General features: G+C 31.3%; 1 protein-coding gene across 47 annotated transcripts in view; it reads left to right on the forward strand.

Moving 5' to 3' along the window:
- LOC139503786 (uncharacterized protein KIAA2012 homolog) overlaps positions 1–14,712 on the forward strand; it is a 97,636-nt gene that overhangs the window by 50,504 nt on the left and 32,420 nt on the right. For 12 of the 47 annotated variants that reach the window (XM_071293713.1, XM_071293701.1, XM_071293710.1 and 9 more), the window contains 3 exons: positions 3,545–3,697; positions 5,759–5,857; positions 14,081–14,217. In XM_071293713.1, coding sequence (XP_071149814.1) covers positions 3,545–3,697; positions 5,759–5,857; positions 14,081–14,217 — 389 coding nt within the window. Of the gene's footprint in view, positions 1–3,544; positions 3,698–4,194; positions 4,237–4,642; positions 4,718–5,758; positions 5,858–6,638; positions 6,777–8,561; positions 8,709–10,982; positions 11,967–14,080; positions 14,218–14,712 lie in introns of all 47 variants that reach the window. The other 35 variants (XM_071293677.1, XM_071293667.1, XM_071293682.1 and 32 more) reach the window with 15 other exon arrangements.

Consider the following 14,712-nt stretch of genomic DNA (forward strand, 5'->3'; position numbering starts at 1 on the left):
AGAATTGATTTTCCTCTAAGTTCAGTCAGTATTTTTGTGATTTAACTTTTTTTTTTCAAGTTTTGTGATAAATGATAAGTTTGAGAAATTATTATGACATGGTTGCTGATGTAATCATAAGTATTGGAGACTAATCAGATGTTGATATTACTCATGATATATGAAAAGGGCTGGGTTCTCAATCGCTCAGCTGCTCACCACTACAACAAAGTGCAGTGTTGATTTATGAAGGACTATGTGCACGAATTGTCATGGCAGCAAATAGAAATCACACCTAAATCAAACAACATCAATTGAAGTCTATCTATTTTTCTTTATAATTGGTGTTGGGATTCAAATTGTGCTTTGTTGACTCTCACTGTATTAGATTTTTATTGACACAATGTTGCAGATGAAATCACTGAAAAGAAGAAACAAAAATCGTCTAAAAATGGGGAAAAAGTGGTAGGTAAGAAAACTGAAACAACAGTTATTAAAACACCTAAAGAACTTCCTGTAAAAAATATATCTGAATCCAATGACCTGACCAAATGTCTTGTTACCTTGGCAATTATGCAATCGTTTAAAGATGTTGAGGAAGAGGATTCCATGACAAAGAAGGAAATATCAGCAAAAGATGAAGTTCAAGATTATAAAGTTAAACTAAAGTATGAAGTTCAGGATTTTGGTAAAACTGAAAAACTGACCAAAAATAATAGGGCAAAAGAAAATGACAATAATCAGAGGGGCAAATACATTGATTCTACCATAGAGGGCATTGAAAGGTCAAGAAGTTTTGTAGAAATGTCAGCTGAGAAAAACGAGTTTATGCGTATTCTTCCTCCTCAACCAAATTATGTTCTTGATAGAAAAAGGCGAGCTTCAAGTTTTAGGTTGGATTTAATAGATAGGAAAAGGCGCTTATCTGTTTTGATAGAAGAACCAATTGAAAATTTAGATAGACTTAAAACTGATGGGCATGAAACTGATGAAAGGCAAAAAGTGCTCCAAACCTTAAATAAGGGTTTATTTGGGATAGAGGATCCGTACAAGGATTTTGAAAGGAACAGTATAAAAAAGTCTAAAGGCTCTGATCCTGACAAAAAGATGAAATCTGTACGCTTCAGGCTAGATTCAGATGAAGGAAGAAAAATAAATACAAAGGGAAATTTCTCTGAGAGTCCTAGTACTTCAACAAATGAAAGATTAAAGAATTCAAAGGAAACTTCAAAATCATTATCGTCAGTGAAACAAAGAAGTACAGACCTGAGTAAAGACCGTCTGCTGTCGTTGAGTCTGAGTTCATTTAGTATAAAAGAATGGACGACCTTGAACTCAGAGTCATTAAAAAGGCGAGATTATACAGTCAGAGTTGGGGAAGACAGTAATATTAATACTGAACCGTTAAAAAGAACTGAAAATGTTAAAATGAACCCATTTTCAAAAACAAAAACTGAAAATGAGGAATATGACATGATGAGGAAGGGGGGTGTTGTGAAAGATGGATTTATGAAAACAACATCGGAAGAGCTGGAATTCGAAGACATCTTTCCTGAAGAACGTGTTGAGTTTGATGAAGAAATAGAGCTGTTAAATTTTCTTCATGATACCTCTAGACCGAAATTAGATGCTGAACATTATTTCAACAGCTCAGCAGAAGAAAGCGATGATTTGAGTTATGTTGACAGGAGAGAGGATGTAAATAAACATTGGCTCGCTTTATCAACTGACCATAAGGACGATGATGATTATAATGATAAAGATGATGACGATGATGATGATGATGATGATGATGAGGTTATAGACAAGGTCGCTGAATATCAGAAACTTGATGCTAAATCATTGAAAGAAATAGAGAGAAGGATGATTTTACAAAACAGAATGAAACAAAGAAAAGAAAAAGAAAGAAATGAGAAAGAAGAAAAACAGGATGAGAATTCTACGGAAGATGGCAGTACAGAGAAGAGTGATAATATGTCTGAAGGTTCAAGCCAAGATACTGTGGGAAAAAAATCAGGAATACTCAAGAAAAGTTCAACGAGTTCAGGAAACAGTAAAAGATTTATAATTATATGTAGAACGGTGGATGGATTGGTTTTGGTACTGGACATCAGATGGAATTAAACTTTTGAAATTTATTTAGACTGATGGAAGGATTTATTTTTGGATATATGTAGAATGGTGGAAGATTAAGGGATAACTTTGAAATTTTATGTAGACTTATGAATGGATTTATTTTGGAATTTATATAGAATTGTGGAAGATTAAGGGATAATGGATTTATTTTAGTACTGGAAGAGGAGGGGATAGATTTGGAATTTATGTAAAATGGTTGATGGATTTATTTTAGTACTGGAAGAGGAGGGGATAGATTTGGAATTTATGTAGACCGATGGAAGGATTTATTTTGGTAATGGATAGAAAACGGGATAACTTTTGGATAGTTGTTTTTTCTGTTTCTTATATGTAGATGACTTTTGTGTTTTTTCATATAGTTGGGTTATATCTCATAAGTGTATACCCAACAACTCCTTTTATCTAAAACGATATGAATAGAAAAGGGATTTTGGTAATACTTTTTTTATATATTTTCTTTTTTGTAGGTTTTAAATCATTCATATATATTCACAATTTTATTATTATTATTTTAGTTTCAGTATGTCACAGTTTGCTTAAATATATACACTTATAAAATCAGTGAAAAAAAGTTAGAATATCAGTTAATAAAATCAAAATTGATTATAAGTGAAAGTTTAATGGAAGAATTCAGAGTGTTGAAATATAAAGTATTATTTATAGGGCAGAGGAAAAAAAAAGGTTTGTTTTGGGTTTTATTGACTCCAATGTGACTCAAAATTAAATTGACTTGAAAAAATATTCTAAAACATTGCAAAAAGGAGACATTCTTGGAAGTCAGTATGAACAATAAACAGAACTAGACTCTTTGAAAACAGGACATATTCTGGATTGTGACTAAAAATAATCGTGACTTATAGATGTACCGAAAGGGAACCCAAAACACACTTTTTTTGTCAATTGTTTGATTTTGTTGAAAGAGATGAAATTCTGATGATGTTAAGGTTGTATTTACTAGAATTCTAAAATAAATTATTAGAATTCTGAAAAAAAATATTAGAACTCTAATTCAAGATTATTAAGGTGGTATCCAACACTTTAACTAAAATTTGGCTCGTTTAATTTTCATAAAATTTTGTCAAAGTATTTACTTTGACCCTTTAACAAAAATATAAAAATTTCAAAAACTTTGAACCAACCGTTTTGTCAGAAAAATTACACTGGTTATATAGCAGTTTGACAAACACCAATTTTGATCATTGAGAAGCTTAATATTCCATTTACAACACAACGTAATTAAAACGTTTAGCTGATTTTACAGAGTTATCTCCCTGCAGTGTTAGGTACCACCTTAAGTATATATTTTTTCACTGATTTTCACCCTTTGCTTATACATGTACTTTTATTTTGCTTACGTAGACACACCAATAGTTTTATATGCACTGGTTAGTTTTTTTTATGTTTAGTTTATTTTTTCCATTTTGTTTAGCCGGTAGTTTACCTGAAGACAGTAATAAAGGTAGCATTGTGATTGGTCCTGATGGGGAACCCATTAGTGTGGGCGGGCACATTGAAGCCCACACACGCCCAGAACAACAACATATAGAAAATGTTGGCGATGCTAATCGTTACTTTGGCAGAGGTAAGAAAAGGAAAAAATATTTACAAAGTGTTTAAAAATATCATTGAAAATTTATTATCTAATAATTGAGAAAAGGAAATATTTTTACACAGCGTTTAAAAATATCACTGAAAATTTAATATCTAGTAAGTGTTTCTCAACGATTGAGAAAAGGAAATATTTTTACACAGCATTTAAAAATATCATTGAAAATTTAATTTCTAATAAATGTTTCTCAACTATTTAGAAAAGGAAATATTTTTACACAGTGTTGAAAAAGATCATTGAAAATTTAATATCTAATAAGTGTTTCAAACGTTGGATGGCCAGGAACCACGATTCAAATTTTGAAAAAGAATTTTTTTAAAACCACGAAACCAATTATCAACTAAAATGCAAGAGTTCGTCAATCCACGAAAATTGGTATTCACTAAAAAATAAATTAATCCACAACCAGTAGATATTTTTATTTAATGTTCAGTGTTGGTTTTAAAAAAAAAATATCTGGGTTATTTTAGGTTCTAGCTTGTCAGACATATTAATTGATAAATACAAATCAGGTAAAAAAAATCAAAAAATATAATGGGTCAGGATTTATGCCAGATTTTACATGGTAGTGAACACCCACACACACTGTTATACAACCAAATGTGCTTGATAGAACTGAATTACACATCTACGGTTTAAAGCTAAGTTGAAAAAATAAAAATATGAATAGATAATACGGAAGAAAGTTATTAACAAATTGAAATAAGGACTTTGGGGTAGCTGAATATTTGAATTTATTTGTTTAGAAAAATTAAATTAAATTTTATTTCTGAATGGCAAATTTAAACCATAATGAACCCCCCTCTACTGATATAGAATTGACTTTACTTAAACAATTATCTCAAAACAATAAAATTAATTAAAAACCCTTTATTATATTAAATTTTGATCAATTATAAGTAACAAAATCTACTCTAGAAACAGAAAGTAAAATCAAAGAAGAAGAAACAGAAGGTCAGATAAGTGTCCACGAGACCTCTCTCTCAGAACAAGGTATTGGAAAACAAATCCCCATGTCTCTCTCCCTGTCTCTACTGGACTTTCACCTTTTATGTATCAGAAAGAGACTTCTTTTGTTTTTCACCTTTTCCATTTGGTGCATGGAGTCTGGAAACTTGACAATTGTACTTTCCTCAAATAATTTTTTGCTGATTCCAATATTTTACCTGTTTTGCATATATATTTATGATATATGTTTTCTTCCTTTTTAAATCCTCATTATTTTTTTTATTTTATCCTAATTTATATTCATGTTTTTTCCTTATCACACCTTATCCCTACCTGACCTTATTTGTTGTTTCAGGGTGGTATACATTTGAATGGCATGTGCATGCATTTTCCACAGAACATAGATTTTTCTCATCCCTACCTGACCTTATTTGTTGTTTCAGGGTGGTACATTTGAATGGCATGTGCATGCATTTTCCACACGACATAGATTTTTCTCACATACTTTGTAGTGTATTGATTTTGTTTGAGAATATATATTTTTGGTGGTGGATTATATTTTGGAGTCTACGTATTATCTGTTTTTAATTGTCTCTATTTTGACTTTTGTACAAAATGTATTCTCTTAAGGAAGACAACTTTGCAGGATATGCACAAACCTTTAAAAAGGGAGATAACCACAGGATTTACCAAACCTTTAAAAAGGGAGACAATTTCACAGGATTTACCAAACCTTTAAAAAGTGAGATAACTTCACAGGATTTACCAAACCTTTATAAAGGGAGACAACTTCACAGGATTTACCAAACCTTTAAAAGGGGAGATAACTTCCCAGGATTTACCAAACCTCTAAAAGGGAGACAACTTCACAGGAATTACCAAACCTCTAAAAAGGGAGATAACTTCACCCTCTTAATTTAATTTACCAAATATCTGTTTTAAACTTCAGTTCTCTCCCTTTAATATGTTGGGAAAACAAAAGAATTTATTTGTTACTTCAATGTAATCTGTAAAATATTAATTGTAAATTCTCTGATTTAATATAAAGTTCATTGATAAAATGATAAATAAAAAAACATTTTACAGATTTGATAAGTGATCAGGAATCTGATGATGAACCAGATGTTTGGAAGAGAAGACGAGGCGTCCAAAGGGAGGACATGAGAAATTATGCACATAAACGAGGTATGCACAAATATTATAATAATAATTGTATTAATAATTTCAGCTCCGTTCATGAAGTTCATATGCATGTACTGATAAGTAAAATAAAAGAGGAATATTTTAGGTAAAAAAAAATAAAGAAAATATTGCCCCTATTATAAAAAAAAGTAATATACATCATGTTGAAAAGAGTGTCTTTTTATTATACTGATTTTTTTCCTTCATTAATCTGGGTTTCAATTTAAGTGAGAGTAAAAGGTTAAGAGCCTGTATTTTCTTGTACGGAAATTTTGATTAATCTACAAAAAAGAAAAAGGTCCAAAAATTCCCATCTTTTAAATTGAGGCTATTTTTAAGGGACCCATAAATGACCTTATGGATGAATTTTTATTTGAAAATTCACAAATATTCCTGGATTTTTTTTTCTTTTCTAATTTTACAAGATCAATAGATATATTGGTTCAGTGTGAAGTACTTACCAGTAAAAAGAAATTTTGCTGGAAATTCCAGATAGGGTCATTATTTTCAGTGGAATTTGGGAATTAATGGTTAATGTAAGGGATCAGTGAAAGAATACTTAATTTTTTTAGGAATTCAGGATGACATCTTCTTCTACTGCTCGTCAAATTTACTTGATAGACATTTTTATAATTATATCATTCTGCAGTATTCTTTTTTTTTCATTGACAGAAGAGCAAGGTTTGGATACATTATACAAATTCATATATATTATATTTTTGCTGTTGAAATATATGTGTACTTTCTATATCTTTACTCTGACTGGGTATTTATTTTTATGAAGAAAAAAGACCTATTCCGCCTAGAAGACCAATAGTCCAGCGACAGCCTAGTCTCAAATCAAAATCAAATTCTTTATCGTCCTTTAATAAAACTGTACGATTTTCTGCCTCATCTAAGGACAAAGATGAGGGTTTTGAAGGTTTGTTACTGGCTGGGTTTTGGGTGTGTTCAGTATTTATTTGTAAATTGCTCGTATTTGTTTTGTCCAGTTATTAATTTTGTAGGGCTTGTCTTGTTTTATGTACCAAAAAGCTAATTATTAATGTATGTATTGTGTGAAAGTTGCTCGGTGTAAGGCATGTCAAGAAATTATTTGTTAACTGCTCATAATTGTGTCCTGTGATATGGTATTGGGCTTGTCTTTGTTGCTTACTATGTAAATGTGTTTTATTTATTATGCGTGACAAATATTATCTCTGTGTTGCAATTGAGATGCAGTTGAACAAATTTGTATTTGCTTGGTTTTTGAACTTTTATTTGTTTGAACTTTAGCTTTTAATTGGCCTTTTCAGAAACTAGAGGACTATGGGTAATCTCATTGTTTGACACCAAAATAAAAATAACGTTACCCCATTGGATGGATTTCCATTGTTTAGAACATTCTTAACCTATCACAACATTTTGGTGTACGTTTTTGAAATATTACCCAGAATGCATTAGATTCTGAAAAGGCGAATTGCAAATGACTAGACATCGCTACTGTTTAAAATATCAGCTTGCCCATTTTGCCTAATCAAGGTAAATTTGCTACTTTGTTTACCATTTTTTTTATTGAAAATTCCTCGATAAAGGCAGGTTACACTACTTTTATTTTTAGAGTTATCTTCCCTTTCAAATCATTCTAAATAAATGCTGATTGCTTTATATTTGCTGCTGTGGATGATAATGTAGCCATTACCTGCTTGCAGATTTTTGATTTTCAATTGAGTTTTTTTTATATCATTTTGATTTAGGACTTAAAACTTGTGCATCCTAGATATTTTTATGTGAGTTCTATTTTGACTGTTTCTTTTCATGTAATTTTAAAAATCAGTTTTTAAATATTGGAAAACTGAAACAAAGCAAAATGAAATCAAGGACAGTAGGTGTGTAACGACTCATCAAGAGATCACATTTTCTGACCGATTTCTGGGTCATTCACTATTGCTGTTGTTAATCTCAAGATTAGTTAATATAATAAGAAATACACTATACAGATAGGCACAATGAGAATATCAATCAATAAATTTCCAAAGACAAATTCATGTTGTAAATTTATGTATGTTAAATTAACTCATTTGTTTTAATATTTTATTTATGTGAATATAATATAATATTGAATATTAAGAAATAGACTATGTACAATGTACAGGTATTGGTAATCTGTAGTTGTTTAAATTTTTGTAAAAATGATACCCTTTTTGAATATATAGACTATACAGATGATGAACATATTCAAGTGGCTTATTATTAAACGATTCCCTTTCTGAATATTTATAAATAGACTATTCTAATGATGAATATAATCAAGCCACCGATAATTATTAAATGATTCCCTTTCAAAGTTTTTGAATTTTTAGAAATAGACTATACTAATGATGATTATTTTCAAGGGATTAAATGATTCCCCTCTCTGAATCAAGTGATTTATTATTAAATTATTCCCCTTTCTAAACATTTCGAAATAGACTATACATATGTATTCAAGTGGCTTATTATTTAATGATTCCCTTTTAAAGTTTTTGAATTTTTAGAAATAAAATACTAATGATGATAATATTTAAGTGGCTTATTATTAAATGATTCCCTTTCTAAATATGTAGAAACAGACTATGTATATTGAAGTGGCTTATTATTAAATGAATCCCCTTTCAGAATATTTAGAAATAGACTGTACTTATTGAAGTGGCTTATATTTAAATGATTCCCCTTTCTGAATATTTAGAAATAGACTATACAGGTGGGGATATTGATGCCACTCTGTCTATAAACTCGTGGAGTTACATACCCAAAGACACAGATCCAGAATTTGCTGGTATTGTAAACCAAATGAACAGAGCTAGCAGTTTACCAGGATTGCCTTTTCGTTCAGGTAGCCAAGACTGAATCTGGCAGTGTTACCTCCCTTGGTTTGACTTCACTGAGTTATCTTCTCTTTCACTGTTTGATGGAGTATGAGTGCCACCTATATATCAGAAAACTAATGGAATCAGGCTTCACCATGTGTTACCTCCCTTTGATTGAATTCACTGAGTTATCCCCTCTTTCACTGTTTGATGGAGTATGAGTGCCACCTATATATCATACAACTAATGAAATCAGGCTTAACAGAGTGTTATCTCCCTTTGATTGACTTCACTGAGTTATCCCCTTTTCCACTATTTTACACAGTATATGATTGGCCAGAATATTAACCAATTGAATGAGGTTAAATAGATTGGAATATTCCTTTCACTCTGTGCCAGTATATGATTGGCAGAATTTCTAACCTCTGAAGGTTTTACAATATTTTTTTTCTTCCCATGTAACAGTGTGGTTTGCGTGATTCCCCTTGGAAAATGGGTTTTATTATGTTTCCTTATTTTTAATAAACATATATACAGTAGTTTCTTCCTCAATTTTATATGTTATACCTTTTGATTAATTAAATGAATCAAATTCTACTGGAAACACACTTCCAAATTGTTTGAAAAATATTTTTCAATCAATGGTTGTCTTTTTCATAAAATCTTAATTCTGGCAAAAAATGTAATGGAAATTGAACAAATCAAAAGCAAATTTACAGCAAATTCTACCTTACAACAATTTTATTTTTAGAGCTAATTTCCTACTGCGTGTAGAGCAAGACTTTGGTTAGCTTGCTTGCTTTGTTTGTATATTGTACAATTGTATTTGGGATGACCTCCAATCAAATTCAAATGCATGTATCATATATACAGGTCCCAGTTTTCAGTATGCCTATTTATATTGTTTGCTGATGTCAATCTTAGTTACAATAATTTAGCAAACGTTTATACTAACAAAGCAAGCAAGCTAACCAAAGTCTTCCCCTTCAGGCATTAGGAAATTAGTTCTAAATGTTGCCTATACATGTTTGGTTATCTATCAAAGGAGACTATCAGACAGTTGCATTAACATCTGAAATGTCAGTTAGAAGGTTGTTTAAAAACATTTCTTTTAACATGTTTAAGGTGGTACCTAACACTACAGGGAGATAACTCTGTAAAATCAGTAGAATGTTTTAATGAGGTTGTGTTCTAAAGAGAATATTAAGCTTCTCAATGATCAAACTAAGTGTTTGTCAAACTGCTATATAACCAGTGTAATATTTCTGATTAAACGGTTTTTGATTTTTTTATATTTTTGTCAAACGGTCAAAGTAAATATTTTGTCAAAATTTTAAGAAAATTAAAAGAGCCAAATTAATTTTAGTTAAGATGTTAGGTACCACCTTAAAGAGTAAAATTGATTAATAACCTCTGAATGACAAACCTTTATCATAGATTAACTACTGTATATATATTTGTAAGTAATCATTGTGTGCTTTTATTTCAGCAAATTGGGGATGTTCGCTACTCAGATTCAAAATAACAAGCTTTTCATAGCACTAGTATATATTAATAGGGGATTAATAAAGGAACCAAAAGAGCAAAAAAAATATATAGGTCCGGATGCGTGTTTTGAGATATTAGCCATTGAAATTGTGGTGGGAAAATGTTCTCTCTTGGCTTTTCATAGCTTTATCATTGACATGTTTAAGTTCTCAAAAACTATTTAAAAATAACAAGGATTTTATAAGACTTTTACAGATGGCTTATAATTATACACGTAAAAGATTTATAAAAAGAAAAATTGGGGTTAGTGGGCAAAATTTTTCAAGGCATTGACAAATGGATAAAACCAGAGGATTCCGAAAATCTGACAATTATATTTGTTTACTTTCCAAATGATAAAAATGAATCCATATATAGTATTTGCCATTTTTATCAGTGATGTCATACAATGTATGTTCTAATTTGCATAGCAATTAAATGATGAAGATCAGAAACATTTTGCAGTTCTAACAAGTTATTTTTCAGAAACAGGGACCATTTCTACTTTAATTTTAACCAGTTGCCCAAAGCCTCTTTAAAAAAAAAATCTGCAATCTATCAAACTAATATTTTGCATGGGCAAACAAAATTTTGAATTCTAGTAATGTCTCTTGAATATGGTGAAATTAGTTTTTCCAAATTTGTATTAAGAATCTATCTTTCGTTAAAGTGATGCGTCTGAATTGTAAATGCTAAAAATCAATTAAGTGTTGATTAAAAACAGAATGTTTGATATATCTGATTACCATTGGTTATATTTAATGACATTTTAGATGAAAACTCAAAAGAATTTACAATGCTGCTAAGCAGAGCAACAGAAAAAACAGAAGAAGGCATTGATTATCCAGGGGACCTAAGTCCTGATAAATCTGTGGCTATTTCTCACGTCTCTGTACCAGTAGCCAAACCAGGGACAGCACCCACTGATGGGCACGTAACTCCTGGAACACCAATAAACACGGAAGACAATCATGGTTTAGTTTCCAGATTATCCCGTCATGAAGAAGAAGTTTTTGATGATGGTTCATCAGAACGGCAAATGTCTCGAGAAAGTGGCGGAAGAAAAAGTATTAGTCGTAGTAAACTTTCTGATAAGAGAAGAAGTTTTTCACAGTTAGAAATGAGGTCTGGAAGTAAGACGGCCATTAATGATCAAGGGAGACGATCCAGTATGTCTGATGCTGAACGTAAAGCCAATACGTTGTCCAAACGAGAAGGAAGACTTTCTAAAGTCTCTATTCAGAGCTATTCAAGAACATCCAGTCGCCATGATCCAGAGACCCCAATAATAGACCCTTTGCTGGAGGCTGAACAAGAACATGAACTAGATACTCCAAGAGAAGATCAAGAAGGGGAAAGGGAGACCAATTCACTTGAAAAATCCAATAGTCATAAGTCTTCGGATGAAGGGGCAGTAACTCCACCTCTGAATGAGGAAAAGGAACGTGAAACTGATGGAAAAGAATCTGATAAAGAGAGCAGGAAAAAATCTCAATCATCATTGGGAACTGTAGCTCCTTCAAGGCCAGGTAGTGAAAAACATATAGTTATCCCATCTGGATCTGATTCAACTCCTTCCCCAACCAATGAAAAACCTTCCTCTCCTGCACTTCCTTCAGATTCTAAGGTAGGCTCAGCCTCCTCCAAGATTGAAGCTGAATCAGGGCCTACTGAGAAAGCTGATCATGCTGAATTGGGGCCTGGTGAAGATGTAGCTCATGCAGAATCAGGGCCTTCAGAGAAACTTCATAGAGAAGGTAGTAAATGTGTGGATCACACTCACAGCTCACTGAATGGTACACAATGATACACATTCACAATTTGTGGCACAAATAGTTCAAAATTTAGGTCAATTAGTTTAGACAATGTATACTATATATTTTACATTAAACAAATCAGTATGATAATTATACTATTAAGAAATATTAAAAGTAGATAGTCTTTATTTAAGCGAATAGTCTTTATTTAAACGAATATTAAAATAACATCATAGAACTATTTACTCAATGATAAATAGAGCAAAAAAATAAATGGAAGGTATAAGAAGCTGTAAAAGAACTAAATTTTGTGAATACTTTAATATCTTTCTAGATGATATCAAAGCAATTTTTTTGTCGTTTCCTTATTTTCCTGATGGTATTTATATCAGGGAAGGCCCAAGTTTATTAAAACAATTATAATCACATCGTTTTCAATTGCTCGTGATAATTAATTGGTTTACACTATTGTTATTTCCATATTCAAAAAGGATAAAAAGGAGATTTGTTTGATTTAAATGATGCAGGAACCCAACACTACAAGAAAACCAGACTTAGTTCTATCATTCAAGAATGAATACACCATTCACAAGTGCTATGTAGTGTGCAATACCATTCTACCAATACATATTTTCTTCACCAAGTTTCTGTTCTTTTTTTGAATGAATCCACTCATTTTCACATGGTTATAATAACTGACATTTCAATGATTGATAATCTAGTTTTATCTCCCTTGGAATGGCTTCACTGAGTTATTACCCTTTTTTCACATAGTTAATTGATTGACTACCTTGTTTTCACCCTTGGAATGTCTACACTGAGATTTCACAGATAGACAACTTTTGAGTTCTTTACATTTTTGTCAAAAACTTTAATTTTTATAAGTTAACATCAATCGTGCATTTAGGGGGATCGTCAATAAATCTTTCCCATTTTGAGCAAGTGGTAGAAAAAATATGATGCTTTATTGCACAAATCATTCTGATAACTTTAATATTAGTTTTATAGTTGAAAATCAGCACTGCTGTCAATAGGGAATTGTAATTTAGTACTTATAAAACAAATATTATTTCAAGTTTATCCCGCATAATGACGATCACAAAAAACATTTGGCCAACTTTAATTGAGCAGGATTATTATACAGGCGATAGCCTTTATCTGCAGGTAATTGAAGTAATGAATGTGCACACGATTGGTGAACTTTTCTAGTGAAGGACATAACTTAAAAGTGATCTATTGATAAATGACCTTGTTATCCGCCTTGGAATGGATTCAGTTATCTCCCTTGGAAAGGATTAACTTGAGTTACTTACCCTTCACAATATTTGTTTCAGGATAGTACCACAATTGTGATTTGACTAACTGAGCACTGCCATACAATGTTTACTGCTGTGTTTTTTTTCTCTTTGATTGTTATATTGTTTTTTATTCACACAATGTTTTCACCATGTATGTGTGTAGTATTTATTCACATTATATTCTAAACAATTATGTATTTGTGAACAAATTTTGTTGCAGATTAAATTGTCTTTTGCTTTTGTTTTATATGAATTTTCCAGTGTTTTAATTTCATTTTCATAACGCAAGTAGTATCAGTATGTTCAGCTAGCAGCAATAAAAAATGAATTTCAATTTCAGATATCTATTTTATTACTATTGTTTTGCACTTGGAATTTGCATGCATTTCACACTGTTTCAGAATCTTGTAATTTTCCTAATGATGATTTATTTATAGCTCAAAGTGCATCCTGGATAATATGCATGTTTTATTTAAAAACATTTTTTTACTTTCTTCATTTGCTTTCTTTATCTGCAATATTTAAAAAGATTAAACCAATTGGTTAAGTTGTCTTGCAATTGGTCAATTACATATGAGTAGTTACTTGTACACAAAGAAGTTATAGAATAAAATAAATACAAAAATCAGGAAAAATCTGTCTCAAGCTGTTACAAATTAACTTTATAATTCCCTTTTTTTTTTTCTTTATGTATATCCTCTTGCAAGAAACAGGTTTCCAGATGAATTATTTTAGTTTTTTACAAAGGCTTTTTGAAGTAGATGTCCTAATTGTTTTTCAAACTTGAAAAAATATACAATTTTGTACTACTTTTAGGATCCGGCCAATCTATACAATCACAGCAGATTTCAGAGAAAGATATTATTAATGTGTTGGAGGACACAGCCAGAAATATCGCTGCATCCACACTGAGTAGAAGTGACAGTGGCCAGGACCTGGAGAAAGATGCTAGAGTGAGTTATCTCCCATATGAATTGTCTCCCCTTCATGGATGTCAGAAGTGTATGCTAATTATATCCCCCATGAGTTGTCTCCCTTCATTAATGGTTTTATTGCAGGAAGAAGTGTTTGTGAATTATCTCCCTCTCATTTATGTTTTCATTGCAAGTGTTTGTGAATTATCTCTCCTATGAGTTGACTCCCCTCATTTATGTTTTTATTGCAGGCAGAGATGTTTATGAGTTATCTCCCCTATGAGTTGTCTCCTCTCATTAATGTGTTCATTGCAGGCAGTGGTGTTTATGAGTTGTCTCCCCTCATTTATTTTTTTATTGCAGGCAGAAATGTTTGTGAGCTATCTCCCCTATAAATTGTCCCCCATTTCAGACAGAAATGTTTGTGAGCTATGTCCCCTATAAATTGTCCCTCCATTGCAGACAGAAATGTTTGTGAGCTATCTCCCCTATAAATTGTCCCCCCATTGCAGACAGAAATGTTTGTGAGCTATC

The sequence above is a fragment of the Mytilus edulis genome, chromosome 14, assembly GCF_963676685.1.
Source record: "Mytilus edulis chromosome 14, xbMytEdul2.2, whole genome shotgun sequence".
NCBI classification, from domain to species: domain Eukaryota; kingdom Metazoa; phylum Mollusca; class Bivalvia; order Mytilida; family Mytilidae; genus Mytilus; species Mytilus edulis.